Genomic DNA, 18,764 nt, shown 5'->3' with positions numbered 1-18,764 from the left:
CTGTCTTCTTACCAGGATGACAGGGAGAGGAAGATGAGGAATATGGAGGAGCGTATGAGGGAAATTGAGCTGTCGCTGCATAACGTCAAGCTGCTGCTCAAAGAGAAGGTCGCTCAGCTCAAAGACCAGGTCAGTTCAAAGAGCTCTTCATCATCAGAATTAAGTCACTGTTGTCTCTTTAAAACAAATCCTACATATATATATTTTTAAAGAGTGCCAAAATCATGAACTATCTTGCATAAATGTCCACATAGATTTTTTAAATTTATTTCCAAGTGAAAAATAACGGTATGGAGTTGAGTTTTCTCAGGGAAGTTGTTTTGTTTACAGTATTACAGTCACAGTACTGTATTTTTTGAGGCTGATACTGATATTTGAGTGTTATAAAATCGATAATACATGGACCAATATTAATTTTTTTTATAGACTGTCATCAGAGTTCATGAGAGACACAACATTTCAGTCATGGACCATTATCAGGCATCAGATTCACAGTGTGAATTAGGGCTGCACAATATGGGGAAAATACACAAAATGCTGTAACACTGAATATTTAATTAACGATCCTATTTGAGATAAATAAACGGATATTAAATGTGTGCTCAGTTTTCTGCTGCTTTCAGTACAAAGATGAAATACAAGAAATTTCTTGTTTAATTTAAAAAATTTAATGGAAATTCTTTCCAGCGTTCTTTTATTGAACAAAATGACCATTGAACTCGATATAAAAAGCACCATTTTTTTTTTTTTTAAGTGATAGTTACATTTTCAAGTGAAGTTTTTACTGATACTTTCTTTCAGCTAAATCAGAAAAATCCCTGAGTGCAATATCGCAGTCTCGTCATGTGTTTATCGTGCTTTATCATGATGACGAGTAAAAAAAAGCTATGTCATCCTGCCCTTGTGTGAATAAACACATCGTAGTACTAAAGCTACAGGTCATATTACTTAATTTGACAAAATTTGTCAAAATATCAAACCTAAGAAAATGATCAAAGTATATTATATAGAAAACACTGTTAGAAATTAGGTCTTTAAAAGAAGAAACCAAATTAAACAAGGAAAACACAACAACATTGAGACGTCAAAGCATCACAAGAAATATCAAGTTATCTGAGTAAAGTGTAGAACTTGTAAGTTCCCTTTCTTTTGAGAAGTCGGTCATGGTTGCCGTCTCATAATTAACTATTTCAGTAAGCCATATTAGCATGAATGTTAAAATCTTGAAGCCCATCTGCTGTCAGGCTAAAGATGATTAAGTTTCTAAATGTAATGTCCTGCCAATATTTCAGGGGCTCCGGTGTAGCCAGCGAATATTCGAGCTAAGACTTCCTCTACCATGCAGCAGTAATTACAGTCTGATTAGCAACTTGAGGTGTGAGAACAGAGATAGAGTTGAGAGATGACTTGTCACTATGAATAGATATCTGCATATTAATGTTGCTAAATTAAAAATAAATCCAATAAAAAGCTGAATCGTCATCAGATGATAGTTGATGGGTTCTGAGATTGCATTACGGCCTTCTCTGCTCTCAACACAGACTTTTTACCTGCTGCTCAAACATGACTGGTCAATGCTAGACTACAGACAGAAACCAGGATGCTTCCGATACATCTCGTGTCCAGTTACCTACAGATTCTGCACTCATATAAAGATATCTGTTTATAGAGATTATTAGAGTTGCATTATTGCCAAAGCTTAATTACATATCATTTAGTAATAACAGTTTATAGAAGAAAACAAAATGGATAATCACAAGATAATAAATGCACTTTAATCAGTGCAAGCAGTCAGAACATAGAGGCAAAATGGCGGCATGTAGCTCTCTTGTTATAAACTCCCGCATAAACCGTCCTAACTTTCATTTCCAGTCTGGGTTACATTACATACATTAAGTAATAAATGAATGATCAAAGCCTTTACCATCGACTGTCTCCGACTTTTCTAGTTGCACAAGAATGGCAAAGCAGACGTGTTGATCAAAGACCTGTACGAGGAGAACACGCAGCTGCTGAGAGCTCTGGAGAAGACTGAGCAGCGGCACAAGATCGCGGAGAAGAAGAACTACCTGCTGGAGGAGAAGATCTCCAGCCTGAACAAGATAGTACGAGACCTGAACCCCTCGCCCCTCCTCTCACTGCCTTACCACTACAAATGCACATAACCTAGAGGAGGAGCTCGGGACGTGAACAGCACTTGCCATGCCAAATGGAAGTGTCCAAAGTCAACCATGAAGTGCACTGGTTATTATTTAAAAATGCTTTTTAAATATATATTTTTATTGCTTGAATACTTGTGCAACAGACGCAGCCAAATGCACAAGAAAGCCTAAATTTTTACAGTTAATTATGCAGTATTTTTAATCGAAGCAATAATGAGCTCATGTTGAACCAAATGTGAGGTTGAAAGAAAACTGTAATTTATAATTTGTTAAATATTTTTCAAAGCAGTAGCTGTTAATAGTACATAAGTAAATATTGTACCATGACACTATATTTCTCTTTTAAAGAGAGAGTGAAGCAATACTGAGGTGCACTTTTTATATAAGTGTTCTTTTGTCTGTTGTCAGAGAGATGAACGTGTTAATCTGTCTCCTCTTTCCGTCTCAAGCCTTTATGTAAAGAAGAAACAGACCTATCAGCGGTGAAATCATGTCAACAGAACAGTCAAATAATCCGGTGACCTTTCCCAGGTGTTAGCTTTCATATACTGTTGCCTGAAGTTACATCAAGTGAATGTCAAGTGGCAGTGCTGCTTATTTAAATACATCTGATTCAGATCCTGTTAACTGATGCAATATGTAAAGTTTCATGTGTAAAGCTGTGCCATTATGAATGTGTTAGATACATGTGAAGGACTTTGTCTTTATAATGAAGCAGAAGCACTAAAGCTGAGAGCAGGGTAAAGTTTTGTGTTACAGGTTTAAATAAAATACATGGATCATGTCTGGTTTGATTTATCACTGGATTCATTTTTGCTTAAGTGTATTTGAGTGTCATTTTAACGCCAGGCCAGAGGCATTATGTTTTCGGGTCGTCGGTCTGTTTGTTCCATTCTCATGAACACTAAATCTCAAGAACGCCTCGAGGGAATTTCTTCAAATTTAGCACAAACGTCCCCTTGGACTCAGTGATGAACTGATTAGATTTTGGTGGTCAAAGGTCAAGCTCACTGTGACCTTGTATCTGTCTCGTTCTCATAAACGTGATATCTCAACAACACCTTGAAGTTTCCTTAAATTTGGTACAAATGTCCATTCAAACTCAACAATGAACTGATTAGAAGCTCACTGTGATCTTATAAAACATGTTTTTAGCCTTAACTCGATAATTCATATGTTTATTATGACAAAATTAAACTCAAATGTCTTGTAGGATGAAGTGATGGCACTCTGTATCCAAAAGGTCAAAGGTCAGCTTCACTGTGACATCATAATGTTCTGTATAAAACCAAACACTTTTCTGGCCTTTACTTAACGCTGTAAGTAAGGATCAGAAGGGGAGACATTTGGTCAGATACTGAATTGGGGACACTAATCTCGTGTGTCCACCTTGAAACTGTGCTGATTGTGTAGATCTGTGCTGACGGGGGGAAGACGTGTGTGAAGCATCCATGTTTTCAGACATGGATGTAAACTGAGAGTGACACTTGACTTTGTGCGTCACTGTATACTTCTACTAAACTACATTTCAGAAGTATAATTCTACTTTTTACTCCACTGCATCTATTTCAAAGCTACTGCTAGTAATTATTTTCACATTATTTTACAGACATATATGAAACCTCTCATCTACAACAATAAAGTTTGTTAACATGTAAATGCATGAAAAATAATGATCAAATCCTGCCAAGTGTGCACTTTTACTTTTAAAACTTGGAATACATTCTGCTCCTAATATTTATTTAGGCTACTTCAGTGTGGTATTACGCCACTTTGGATACATGCATATTCATATTTTATGTCACTTCATAGCTTCACTCCACTACATTTTTCCCCACAATATTTTACATACATAGGCTACTGTATATTATAAGGTAAGGTAAGGTAACTTTATTAGTACCCGAGGGTAGATTTGGTTTGCAGTTAGGTTAGGTGAGTCAGCTGCTTTCACACAGACAACACTTAGGACAAAGATATAAGACAGTGACATGACAGTGACAACACAGTGACAACAGTGCTTCAAACTAAAAGACAGGTACAAATATACAAAAAACATATTAGTATCTAAAAAAAAAACCCCACATCATGGCAAATACAAAAAGAATAAATAGAATAAAAAGGTAATAAAAAATAAAAAGCTGTACAGTTAATCTGATACCCAACTCCACTTCCACCATCTGCAACATTAAAATTCTGCTTATATATAAAAATGCATGAATGATAACTATATAAATACATTTATAATCACTAACAAGGGCCAAAACTGTATGAAACGTAAGCTATGTAACTTTTAGAAGTAGAAATTGTACTTTTTAATCCACTAATTACTTTTCACAATAATATTTTACACATACTGTTGATTATAATCATTCTGCAAAGTGTGTACTTTTATTTTTGATACTATTATTTCATGCTGTTTCTAATATTTAAGGACTTTTACTTGTGTGCTGATGCAACTTTTAATACTTCTTCAACTTCAGCAACACATTTTTCTCTGCCTTGACTACAAAGGTTGGATCTGCTGTCCTCACTGTAGAGTCACAACACATGAACATGTTGTCACTGTTTCTGTCAGCTGTGAGTCACACCGATGAATGAGCTGTGCAGCTAGTTGACAACAGTCTAAGGTTGTCACCAGTGTGTGTATGTGCTCGCAGAGGGAGAGTTCCCAAGTGGTGGGCAGGACTGTACAGTAACCATTCCCAGTGAGGAGCAGTGGTGGGAGTGGATCCCAGCTCAGAGCGGACTGGACCACTGGAGGAAACACTCATCCAGTCGCTCGAGTTAGCTGGCTAACTTGCTGCTAGCTAATCTAACGCTTCTAAAATGTCTACTTTCTGCGCTTTGCAAACTGAACGGGATGGTTGCAGGGTCGAAGGGTTGTGCCATGACATTTGCTGTTGATGTTCCCGAGGCTTGAGTTATGCTCTCACGAAAGAAAAGTAAAAACGAAGCGTCGAAACCAGCCGAGGTACACGGGAAATATGTGAAGAAGGAAACGTCGCCGCTCCTGAGAAGTAAGCGCAACAAGTTAGCCAGCTAGCTCCAAGTTAGCTCCAGTTAGCATGCTAGCGTAAGTTAACTTTAGAGCCAGTAAGCAGCAAGCTAACATTAGCACACAGGCTAAAGTTAATGTGTGGAAACTTAATGCCACTTTAATGCGACTAACAAGCTTGTAACCAGCTGTTTGGTCGTGTTTTGAAACATCGTAAACAAATTGCTAACTTGATAGTTAAAGTGCTAGCTAGCTAAATCAGCAGTTAAGTTAGCTACATTAACGTCAGCTGCAGTGTCAAAGGAAAGTTGAGAAGTAACGGTAACTTCTCGGATTGACAGCAAGAATACAAAACTGCTCAATGAAACAAGTATTTTACCTTTATTACCTTAATTTATAACTGTTTCCTGACGCTGTATTCAGTGTTTCATAGTGGTTTACTGAAAGTCAGATTTGGGGCTAGTTAGCTTATATATATTTCCATTGGTGTAAGTTGAGTAAGTGTTGTCATTAGCTGAGTTGTCCTCTAAAGATGAATTGACTGTTAGTAAAAACATAAAGTGCCTTTTATCTGACATGGTTTGCATTATATTAGTATTATTACTTTGTACCTATAAGCAGTGGTGGATTAAGTAGAGGAGCATTCACTGACTATGCTGTAAATACTGGGTGGCCAGTAAAGATCCTGCACTTTAAATTTTAAATAAGCAGGTAAACTTTTGAACTACAATCAGCTTAATTTAAGTAAAAATGCTCATTTGACTGACAGTATGGCCCCTGTCAGTGTAATAATATGGTATAATGTGTTGTCATTATTATTGGTGCATTAATTTACTGTAGTTGCTCAAAGTGGAGCTAATTTTAACCTCTTTACCATATGCACTATTAGGTAGTGAAATCTACACTGTAATTATATATAATTAGGGATGCATGATGTTAGATTTTTTGCTGATATTTCACATGCCAATATGTAACAACTCATTTGACTGATAAACAAAACCAATATCAATATATCCACTTTTTTCCCCACCTAATTCCTGTGACCATCAAGTCTCTTCTGTTGTGGAACTTCATATTATATATGCATACTGTTATCATGGCTCACTAGCAGATGTAGACATGAAATACAAGACTTTTCAATGTATGTAATATTCATTCATTGTGCAAAATAAGAAAAAGCATGTTGGCTGATTCTGATATTTCATTTTAAAGTCAATATTGGCTGAACCAACGATGTGCCAATATTATCGTGCATCCCTTTATATAACTACAACAGTAAGTTAGGTTTTCTAACAATTATTTATTTGAATATTAAATTTGTAGTTGCCGAAGGTATAGGAGTAAAGAGTGGGGCTGCACGATAAGCAATACATATATATATGTATATATATATATATATATATACACACATATATATGTATATATGTGTGTGTATATATATATATATATAGATAGATAGATAGATAGATAGATAGATAGATAAATTATTTTGACAGGTACTGCAATGAGTCACAATTTTAGTGGGAATGGTCATTTTTGCATTTCATTTTCACTGAAAAACAGTGGAAAAATAACGATTATGTTCAAAACAAGCATGTTTTCCATCAGTGCTTCATTTACAGTGGTATGTTGTGACACATTTTACAGTCATCAAAAAATTGCAGCTCCTGCATTTTGATTATTGCACTTGCTCATATTCCAGTTTCAGTAATATTTCAATTAATTGTGCAGCCCTTATTAAAACTCAACTCAACTTTATTCATATAGCACTTTTCATACAAACATGCAGCCCAAAGTGCTTTCCACAGCACAATTGGAGTGACACAGACAAAATTTAAAGATAACTATACATAAAGTTTTGCAAGACTAGAAAATTGCAACAAGCAAACAAAACAAAACAGAACAAACTAACAAAAAAAGGTGATTAAAAGTCCATGGAATAAAAAGAAAGTGAAAGTACAATATTTCATTCTGAAATGGAGGGGACAGGGTCACAATGGTATGATAACCATCTCAGAAAATATTTTGGTTACATGGTATTACGGTATGACAGAATTATTATTATTATTGTTATCAGTCAGAATTAAGTATTTCCTTCGAGATCAATTAGCTATTTATCTATCTATCTAGAATGACCCTCAAAGGATTGAAAACGGGAGTTTTTTTTGTTTGAATAAATGTTTCATCACTATAATTGAAACTTGAAACCATTTTTAATGGAAGTATGTGTAAAAAGTCTCCCCTTGAAGAATAATTAAAATAACGAAAGAAATTCTCCGTCTAGCTGCATTTTTCTTTTTCAGTATCGTAGATAAGCACATGTACACAGTATGATAATTGTCAATTTTCAAACCACGGTATACCTTGAAACCAGTATACCACTGCAACCCTAGTAGTGGAGTAAGTAAATACTTTATTACTGTACAAGTACATTTTAAACTGTATGTAAGTTAGACACATGAGTAAGTGTTCTTCTTTAAATCCTTCCACTGCCTATTGGTNAAATATATTTGTAGATATAGATAGATAGATAGATAGATAAATTATTTTGACAGGTACTGCAATGAGTCACAATTTTAGTGGGAATGGTCATTTTTGCATTTCATTTTCACTGAAAAACAGTGGAAAAATAACGATTATGTTCAAAACAAGCATGTTTTCCATCAGTGCTTCATTTACAGTGGTATGTTGTGACACATTTTACAGTCATCAAAAAATTGCAGCTCCTGCATTTTGATTATTGCACTTGCTCATATTCCAGTTTCAGTAATATTTCAATTAATTGTGCAGCCCTTATTAAAACTCAACTCAACTTTATTCATATAGCACTTTTCATACAAACATGCAGCCCAAAGTGCTTTCCACAGCACAATTGGAGTGACACAGACAAAATTTAAAGATAACTATACATAAAGTTTTGCAAGACTAGAAAATTGCAACAAGCAAACAAAACAAAACAGAACAAACTAACAAAAAAAGGTGATTAAAAGTCCATGGAATAAAAAGAAAGTGAAAGTACAATATTTCATTCTGAAATGGAGGGGACAGGGTCACAATGGTATGATAACCATCTCAGAAAATATTTTGGTTACATGGTATTACGGTATGACAGAATTATTATTATTATTGTTATCAGTCAGAATTAAGTATTTCCTTCGAGATCAATTAGCTATTTATCTATCTATCTAGAATGACCCTCAAAGGATTGAAAACGGGAGTTTTTTTTGTTTGAATAAATGTTTCATCACTATAATTGAAACTTGAAACCATTTTTAATGGAAGTATGTGTAAAAAGTCTCCCCTTGAAGAATAATTAAAATAACGAAAGAAATTCTCCGTCTAGCTGCATTTTTCTTTTTCAGTATCGTAGATAAGCACATGTACACAGTATGATAATTGTCAATTTTCAAACCACGGTATACCTTGAAACCAGTATACCACTGCAACCCTAGTAGTGGAGTAAGTAAATACTTTATTACTGTACAAGTACATTTTAAACTGTATGTAAGTTAGACACATGAGTAAGTGTTCTTCTTTAAATCCTTCCACTGCCTATTGGTTCTACTACTGTGTTCTCATGTTGACTGATACTGACAAATGCACCTGTCTTATTTACCTGGTTGCAGATCTTATGCCCTCTTTCATCCGTCATGGACCCACTATACCCAGACGCACAGAGGTCCCTCTGCCAGATATGGGGCCCTCTGCCTACCCTGTGGCACCCACCCGGGAGCCCGTGGTGTCCCGCAACAAGAGCTTTCTCCGCAACCCCGTGCAGAGGCCTCCTCACGAGGTGGCCCGCAGAGAGAGCCACCGCATGTCAGCACCTCCATACCTGCCCCGCAGCCTGGGAGACCTGCCTCATGAGTACGGAGGCTCCTCACAGTCCTTCCTCACAGACGTGAGCCCCATGTCGGAGAATGGAGACGCTGCGCGGTATTATTACCCCTCTGAACCTTACTATGACAACCAGCAGCACCAACAGCAGCAGCAGCATCAGCAGCGCCAGCCCAGGAGGGTCCCGGACCGCTTTCCTGAGGACTATAGATATTATGAGCACAATGAACACAACTTCCAAAGACTCCCACGACAACATACTCCCCCAGCTCCCAGCAGACCTCCTTCAGGTAAAAATGAAATGTGTTTTTCAGCTCACTTTATACAGTGCTGCTTTAGATATTTTTTACAGGAAGTAAACAAGAGGCAGAGACCAGAAATTGGCAGCACAGACAGAATTTAAAATGTGACAAAGATCAGGAATTGCATTCTTGAACTGCACAAATGGTTTTGGAAAGTACATGGCAGGCGGTCATAGTCTCTTGAGGGAATAAAGCTCGTCTTTTTATGGCTTTTTGTCTGCAAATTCTGAGGCGTGAAAGCTGAGCAGTCACATTTTAGGATGTGTGAAATCATACCAGCAAGTCTCCAACTTTTACGATTTGCCATTTGGGAAAACTTTTGAGAAAACATTGTCAGCTTTTAAGTCCAAAGAAAATGTTGACGCTGACGTAAAGTAGCTGCGTGATGTCTGTTTTGAAAGGGCAAAGTATTATGGATGGGTTTTGGATCATACAAAGGCCACTGTGAGAGGAATGCAAGCATTTTGTTGTCACTGAAGAGCTCAAAGAGCAGATTTATTTCAGTTTTCCCGAGGGATCAAATATTTTTAAAATTACTGCTCTACATTGTAAACATTAGCATGATGTAAGCGTGTAATTTCCATGAGATTAAATGTTTAGGGGGTCGCAGGAATTTTCCAACCCACTCCAAACGACAGAGAACCTTTTATTATGTGGCCAACTTGTCAATGGCATGTATATGGTTTAGTATTATGTCAGGCCCGCCTATCGCATATCACAGAGCCTTGTTTGGAGTGAGGTTAAACAAGCATTAGGGGCTCTGCATTTTTCACCTCTCTGTTTGCTGATCCTTTCTGTCGACAAACTAGCAATTTGCAGACCGCCCCCTGTCAAATGTCTCAGCCTCAGACTGCTCACTTACATGAATCATCTGTGAATGTAGGTATTGGTGTCTGTACAGTGACATTGCACACGTAAGGTTAATGCACTGAGTAAACAGAGTTGTTTTGGAGGAGTCATCTACTTCAAATCAGCTGACGCTTTTTTTAACTGGAACATTATTTTTTATTGTCAATATTTATTTTTCATGTAGAAAATCTGGCTTTTACTGGTGTTTAATTTGAATCGAAGTGGAGAAACATTGACTAATAATCAATGAAAAATCTGAATAAAAACTACATTGTACAAACACCTTTGGACACCATGTAGTTTAACCATTTGTTATTCTTTATTTTCGATCACATGTAATCCTCCTGAGCATATATGACACATGATTAGCATCTCAATTGTGCTGTCTTCTGCATTTTCCTTCTACTTTCTATTACCGGAAACTTTTTTTTAAATGGGCAAATTGCAAAAGTACCTACGTTTCTGGAAACTGCAGGGAGAAACATTTTCCTGCAGCAGAAATTACTCCAACTGATGGATGCAGGGAAACAGAAAATATGTACAGGTGTTTTTCACACTGATCTGCCCCTTAAAAAAATGGTATTTTTCTGGAAAAAAGTTGGTGGAAATTTAAAATCAGTGAACAAGTTTTATTATGAATGATTAGTAAAGATGGAGTTGTTGGTGATTCATACTTTAGAGGATCACTGACTCAGTTTCAGTGAGGTTACCCACTGCATTTCTTTAGTACAACTACTGCGTGACCAGCTGTAAATATAGTAGTTTACTCTTGAGCATATCCAGTGAAATTCCTGCGATGCATTAAGCTTTAGGTCTGCAGCGAGTGTGGCACTCTGCCATATTTCTGAGGAAAAGGGCAGAGATGATGATGATGATGATGATGAGGTGGAGGAGGAGGAGGAGTGCATTTCTGCGGAGCGCTCGCACATTCCGTCCCTTCACTCAGCAGCTGGCAAAGAGCTCCAGCTCTGTTGCTGTCACTCTCGTGCAGAATTTATCAGATTGTAGCCGCCATTTTGCTGAGATACTTCATTCCCCGCACATTCTGCCGTGCCTCAGCCTTTCCTCGGTCCCTCCAGGCTCGTTTGGTTTTGAGTCACGACAGCGCTCGCTCAGTCCAACTCATCCGCACACAGCTGTTGGCTCGACATTCCTCACTGACATTATTCACCAATTAAAGTACAGGACCTGTTGAATGAAACCACTCTGCTGTCTGCTCTAACAGAGAGTGTTTGGGAGTTCAGTGGCTTGTTCTCTTCCGGTGAAAGCTCCCGTGTGTGTGTCTGGCCATGCAGAGATCTCGGCCTTCCTCTCCAAACCTAACAACACTCCCATTTCCTACTATTCATCAATGATGTCGCTCAGAATAAGATGCTCTGTCACAAGAGGCAGAGGGATCAAGGACCTCTCTCCACAATCACTGCAACACTCAGAAACTGCACTGGTCATGCTTTTAGTTTTGATTCATTGCATTCCTCTCTTATCCCAACCTATGTCCAGTTGCCACACCACAGTGACCTCTTCACATGCTGCACATCCCTCTCCTTTAAATGACATTTTCCCACACATGATGTTTTTAAGAAATTCCCCCAAATATTTAGTCTTTCCCAGCGGCGCTGTTAGCTGGCAGCTGCTCCGCTGTCTGTTTGGTCAGATATCTCTCCCTCTCCCTCTAGGTTTCTAAAAAGAAATGTTTGTTTTCCTCAGGCATAGGTCGAATACAGGCCAAGTCCCTCGGGAACCTCTCCAGTCTAGGGGGAGAGGACCTCCCCCTTCCGGCCGGCTGGACCGTTGACTGGACCATCCGTGGCAGGAAGTACTACATCGACCACAACACAAACACTACACACTGGAGCCACCCTCTGGAGAGGGAAGGGCTCCCTCCAGGCTGGGAAAAGGTGGAGTCTGCGGAGTTTGGGGTTTACTATGTGGATCACATCAACAAGAGGGCACAGTATCGACACCCCTGCGCTCCGAGGTACGTCGTCAGAATGAAAAGTGAAAGATAGTGGGTTTTTATGGTGACACATTTTTCTCACTTCCATTTATTTTTCATAATTTTTGATCCCTTCCTCACAGCTCCTAATGCTACCATTTCTTGGAACAATATATGGAAAAAGATCCTACAAGTCATTATAATGACAAACTTTTTCAAAATAAATACATAGAATCTCAAAGTAAGGACTTGCTCATCTCAAAATAATGAATTATTATCTCAAAATAATGAATTGGTAGCTTTGAATAATGAAAATCTGTCTCAAAGTAATGAAACTTTATATAAATAATGAGAAACTCACCAAAATAGGGACTTTGTATCTCACAATAATGAGACACCTTCTCAAAACCATGAGAGACTTTCTCAAAACGATGACTCAGTATCTCAAAACAATAAGAAACATTCTGAAACTAATGGGAATCTCCCTCAAAGTAATGACTTTGTAGATATAAATAATGAAAAACTGTCTTAAAATAATGATAAACATTCTAAAAAATAATGAGAAACTCACAAAAATAATGACTTATTATGTCTAAATAATGAGAAACTTTATTAAATGAAGAGAAACTTTCTCAAAATAATAAGTTAGTATTATTTCTCATTATTTTTGAGAGTTTCTCATAGTGAGAAAGTTCCTCATTATAATGACTTAAAGGATCTTTTTTTCCCACCACATTGGCAGAAATGGGCTTTCCTAACAATAAACTCACTTAAAAATGAACAAGTTTTTACCAGTTGGATTTTTTTCCCCATCCATAGAAGGTTTAACCTGGGTTAACAGCACAGTTTTGTGAATCACCCACATTGGTTTGACACAGGTGATATACAGTATAAATACTATATAACCTCTGTGTGTTCCAGTGTGCCTCGCTATGATCAGCCTCCACCATTACCGCCTCCTGTGACCTATCAGCCACGTCCTGCAGAGAGGAACCAGCCGGTGCTGGTGCCAGCTAACCCGTACCACACAGCGGAGATCCCAGACTGGCTGCAGGTGTACGCCCGCGCCCCGCTCAAGTGAGTACTACTGTGGCAGTCATTAATAACATCATTATTTTTATTATATCAACATCATTTTAATCATCAGTCAGTCTTCTCTGCTTTGAGACGCTGAGGGCGTGTACGCTGAATGAGCTGAAATGAAGAATGATTGAATGAATTTTAACTGTAGTATTTACACCTGTGCCTTTCCTACCACCCATTAAAATGTTTTCTGTTGAACAAAGTTACTTTGTCCTACATCATAGTCCTATAAAGCACCAATACACCAGGTGTGAGTCACGAGCTGACCTTTCTACATCATTCTTTGGCTCATGCCTCACCTGTTCAATGGTGACAGTACCCAGTGGAGGTTTCATCGTTAAAATCTCACCCAAATACAGAGCAAAGTGTGTCTTTTTTTAAGACCTTGAATGTGTTGAATGTTTACTACTTTATAAAACCGTTGTAACTCTCCTCTGTGTACTCCAGCATGTGTTCCTCTCCTCCTCCCATTTAATGGTATGCTATGTTTGCCAACTAATATTAATATGCGTTACCACCCTCTGAAGTCAGTTGAAATATATTTAATGTGCGTGGCGTGTATCGGCTTCGTTTCATGGGTTTTGGTAGAACAGCTAGACCGATATATCGACCAATATTAGCTTATTGCATAATGTTGGTATTAGTGTCTTTGTCACTGGATGACTTAAAGCCTTTGCACATCAAGTCAATATCTGATAAAACTTGATACGCACAGAAACCGTGCACACTGAGTCTGATGCGTTTATTGTTCTATTCATTGCGAAAATACACGATAGAGACAAAATGTAAAGACACATTTGCCCCCTTGCTTCTTTCCACTGGAGTTACCGTCCTGCCTGTCACCATTCTACTATTCTAGGTTACGCCACTGTTTCTTCACTGCTTATTGGTCTAACAACTGTTTGACAGATGCGAAAAACGCAGGTCATCGAACCTTTTCTGGAAACGTTCACAACAGATGGAAGTTTTGGAGACAGTGCGCAAACATGATTGATATGCCGTGAGGTCATATTTATTTTAAAACCCATGGCAATTAGGCGTAGGGGTGGGTAATCACCACAAGATTTTAAATTGGTTGCAATATGCTGAGTATTGCAATAAAATATATTGCGATTTATTCCCTTTTTCCACTGTAAATTATGTCTCCAAAGAAAAACTTTGTCACCATCTGTTTTATTTAATAAGATAAAGTTTTCAGTCTGTTCATCTCACTTCAGCCATTTTTTTCCAGCAGCAAAATGTATCTGATGGACTGAAAAAGTAATTGATTTTATTATTCTTGTAGGCGACCTAAAGTTTAATTTGTATTTGTCATATTAATAATTTATATCATTAAAAAAATCGATACTCTGCACTGTGTGACGATATGATAATGCCCCACAAAAATATTGCAAAACTGTTGTGTATCGATTTCTTCCCCACCCCTAATAGAGCGCTGACAAGTTTATTTGACCTTAAAATGTCGCACTCAGTATGTATCCTGGTTGTAATGGTAAAAACAAATATAAGGAATCCATATCTGTCTGAAAATAGTATCGCCAGCTATGTGCTTAACGTATTTTTTAACTTTCATACATCACTTCCAGCTTCAGAAATCTAGTAAATGTCAGGCTATAGTTAATAGACTGAGAGGTACAAATAATACAGGGCGCTATTGACGTCCAACACTTCGTAAAGTACGTTTTTAAAGTACTATAAATATCTTCCCTTTGACATCAGGTATGACCACATCTTGAAGTGGGAGTTGTTCCAGCTGGCAGACTTGGACACGTATCAGGGCATGCTGAAGCTGCTCTTCATGAAGGAGCTGGAACACATCGTCAAATCCTACGAGGCGTACCGGCAGGCGCTGCTGTCTGAGGTGGAGGCACGCAAGCAGCGGCAGCAGTGGTACGCCCAGCAGCCCAACAAGAACTTCATTGGGAACATGTGATGTGTGTGTGCGCAGCGGGGACGTCTCAGTGCCACGCCTCTCTGAGGTTTCCACAGTTTGGGAGTGGTCAGGGTTTCCTTTGAAATCATGATCGACTCTTAATTGCCTCTTTACCAAACACATCTGTGCCTTTGCTTGATCCAAATATATCAGCCAGGAAGTCGAGACTCACATTGGCTGGGGCCCCCGTCCCCCCCATGTGACACTCAATTTATGAATGACCATGTGACTGAAAAACACTCCAATGAAGACGAGCCTATAATGTGCCACATGTGGGGAGACTGCTTCTGGTGCCATATACAGCCGCTGCCCTGGGAACTGAATCGCTGTATGGATTTCTGTTTTTAAGACTGAGGAGAACAGAGTCCGAGACACTGCGTATATTTGTTCCAAACCATCCTGAGATTGTGCCTTTAAATACAATAAAACGCAGCATTTTTACAATGTCTGCTCACGTCTCGTATACACCAGCGACTCCGTCATTTTTTTCCTGCGGGACAAAATGACTGGCAGCTCCTTCTAATTTGTTTCTATATGAAATACTTCATGAGTATTTTTTCCTTTGCTTTGAAACCCTCGTAAACTGAAACCACACTCTTTTACATTAAAGTGTGCATTTCCCTTCCTTTTTTTTTGTATGACATATCCTTTCTACGACAATCCACCAAAACTTTCACGGATATTTAAGTTTTGATATGAAACACGTCTTTATTTAAAGACCTTTTGTTGGATGAAGCATCACATTTGATGCAGTGGTTTGAGCATCTCTTGGCTCTCGGCATTACTGTAAGTCAGGAATATTCTCGTGTGTGTGTGTGTGTGTGTGTGTGTATAATGAAACATAAATAAGCTACTGGAACTTTATAAATCAGAAGACACACTAAGTTTGCCAAACAAGTGCAATTCAGCTTCTTCCTTGTTTCATTCTTCCTGGATATTTCTCGCCTTGGTAATGCCTTATTTTTATGGACTGACACGTCTCTTGTGTGGAAGAAGTGCGGGTTCTTTTGATCTTATTCTACTGATCGCTGACCAATCAGCTTAAACCTCTCTGAAGATACTCAGAAACTTTTTTTTTTCATGCAGGAGGCCTGTGTAGTACAGGCTGGTGCTAGCTTCTAATCAATTCACTCATTACGTAAAGCGAATTTTCAAGAGTGATTACAAATCCAAACATTTCTGAGTATCTTACAGGCTGTCTGATTAGCAAACAGTGGAATAGGTTTGTTTTGAACCTCTCTTCAATGAGACCTTCACTATGCAAGAAGGTCTCAGTCACATCTTGTCAGAACGGTGTCATCAGTTTGTACATATTTGATTTTGTGGATTGCAAATACAGGACATAAGCAATAAAGTCTGCAGTGAAGAAAAATATACTCGTGATTGTACAGCTGTTGCCTCTTGTTGCGTTTTCACTTTCACATGGAGCCTTTACCACAAATAAGTTTAAGACTTGTCTAATGTAAAACTGAAAAATCCTGTTTTTAAAAACCCAATCACCTGAAAAAACTGTTGGCATTGTACCTTTCTGCAAACCATGGTGACTTTACATTTGTACATTATTATGTAGCGGCCAAGTAAGTTTCAACAAAACACTGGTTAACGTGGGGTAAGGTGTAGGCACAGACAACAGTGGCCCATTGCTGTGTGTCATGCCCCGACTCTCCCTCTTTCCTGTTGTTCTCTGGATCAGTGGTTTTAAAGTTCTTGTGCCCAATGCACACCCAAGGGCAAAACAAAACCTCAAGGCACACCTGTATTTATATCTGTGCACTATAGCCTCTATAAAGCACCATAAAAATACTACCCTTTGCACAATAGCTTCTATAACGTGTTATCACTCTTACCATAAGACCATAAACATAAGACAGGTAAATTTTGTGATGCCGTCTACTGACAGTTTTTTCTCTTTTCTTTCAGTGGTAGGTCGTCTTCACTGGTGCTTTGTTGTAATTTGCTCTGTACAGTAAATCGATCCATTGTCCCACTCACAGCTTTCTTCTTTTAAATGTTATCATCCCTCACACCGGCTGCAAATGAGGGGTTTTGATGTGTCACACATTTATAATTCACATGTGCAAACTGCGACACAGGTTTCTGTGAGGATTTTTTAAAATTAAATTAATTTTTTTAGCTAGAGTTTGCCTCTTTATTAGGACATGGGTGCACGCAACATTCTGATACAGCCAATTAAAAATTAATTAATACTTTTTTGATTAGGCCCAGCTGAATATTGCAATACTAATGTGTGGTTATCTGCCGCGGCACACCATTTGAGAACGACTGCTCTAGCTGCTCTATAATAAAGGCACTAAAAGCCTTTTAAAAAAGGAAAAGATTATGTTTGGGCTTTGAAAACCCGATGTTCATGGCACTATCCCCACTAGAAACACAGTGATGTCTTGGTAAAAAAAAAACAACTGCTTTTCGAAGCAATATCCCAGATGGAAAAATGGCAACAGCTCGCTAAACCACACCCACCTTTGGTGACTAAAAAGCCGCTGGAAACAGCAATGACTCCCTTAAAAAACTACCAGTTTTGTTATTGGTTGGTCTTGAACAGTGGCAGGTATCTCGCCATCCTCCACCTATAGTAAAGGCACTAAAAGCCCTTCAAAAAAGGAAAATTTGGGCCTGGAAAACCCAATTTTCGTGGCACTGTCTAAAAACAGTGATGTCTGTAAAAAAAAACAACCTTTTTTGTGTCATTATCTCCAATGGAAAAACAGCAAGGGCTAGTGAAAAGACACCCACATTTGGTGACTAAAAAGCCGCTGGAAACAGCAATGACTCACTGGAAAAACAACCAGTTTTGTAATTTGTTGGTCTCAAACAGTGGTCAGCGTCTTGCCATCCACCGTCAATAATAATGGCACTTAAAGCCCTTTTAAAAAAAAAAAAGGAAAAGTTTGGGCTTGGAAAACCCAATTTTTGTGGTTCTATCCTGTCTAGAAACAGTGATGTCTTGATAAGAAACTACTGCTTTTGATGGCACTATCTCCAATGGAAAAACAGCAAGGGCTAGCGAAAAGACACCCACGTTTGGTGACTAAAAAGCCGCTGGAAACAGCAATGACTCACTGGAAAAACAATCAGTTTTGTTATTTGTTGGTCTCAAACAGTGGTACAGTAGGTGTCCCACCATCTATAATAAAGGCAAAAAAAGCCCTTTAAAATAAGGAAAAGTTTCAGCTTGTAAAACCCAATTTTCATGGCACTATCCTGTTTCGAAACACAGTGATATCTTTGTTAATAAAAACCCCAACTGCTTTTCGTGGCAATATATACCCGCTGGAAAAACAGCAACGGCTAACTAAATGATTCGCTAAAAAACACCCAGTTTTGTTATTTGTTGGTCTCAAACAGTAGCAGACGTCTCACCATCCACCACCCCCTTCTCCGCCTAATGACAGTCAGCTCATATACTTCACTTTAGAAACGCTGATATGAAAGATATGAAACGTACAAATACATTTGTGGTTTGCAGAAACGAACAATGCCAACATTTCCTTGGCGACTGGGTTGCCAGTAAAGCATAAATCTCACCTTTATGTGACGATGTATTTTTGAGAATTTTCATTTAACTCTTGTGTGAAAAAACAAACAAATTTATTTTTGTGTTGAAACATGTCCGGAGTGAATCTTCAAAGAAATAACTCAAGTCTAG

The 18,764-nt window shown here is 38.2% G+C and overlaps 2 protein-coding genes across 3 annotated transcripts in view; both read left to right on the top strand.

The window, feature by feature from the left end:
- The window catches only part of nin (ninein (GSK3B interacting protein)), a 35,334-nt gene extending 32,388 nt beyond the window's left edge, over positions 1 to 2,946 (top strand). For both annotated transcript variants that reach the window (XM_050062066.1, XM_050062065.1), the window contains 2 exons: positions 16 to 129; positions 1,950 to 2,946. In XM_050062066.1, coding sequence (XP_049918023.1) covers positions 16 to 129; positions 1,950 to 2,165 — 330 coding nt within the window. In that variant the 3' untranslated portion in view covers positions 2,166 to 2,946. The remainder of the gene's footprint in view (positions 1 to 15; positions 130 to 1,949) is intronic.
- A 1,867-nt stretch (positions 2,947 to 4,813) lies between these two features.
- Positions 4,814 to 16,469, top strand: sav1 (salvador family WW domain containing protein 1). Its single transcript, XM_050062494.1, has 5 exons — positions 4,814 to 5,179; positions 8,784 to 9,284; positions 11,853 to 12,123; positions 13,003 to 13,158; positions 14,884 to 16,469. Exons 1-5 carry the CDS (start codon positions 5,086 to 5,088, stop codon positions 15,095 to 15,097), a joined length of 1,236 nt encoding a protein of 411 aa, XP_049918451.1. The 5' UTR covers positions 4,814 to 5,085; the 3' UTR covers positions 15,098 to 16,469.
- Positions 16,470 to 18,764: the final 2,295 nt, after the last annotated feature.

The sequence above is a fragment of the Epinephelus moara genome, chromosome 14 (genome assembly GCF_006386435.1).
Source record: "Epinephelus moara isolate mb chromosome 14, YSFRI_EMoa_1.0, whole genome shotgun sequence".
Classification (NCBI taxonomy): Eukaryota; Metazoa; Chordata; class Actinopteri; order Perciformes; family Serranidae; genus Epinephelus; species Epinephelus moara.
This window is presented reverse-complemented; position numbering and strand designations above follow the sequence as displayed.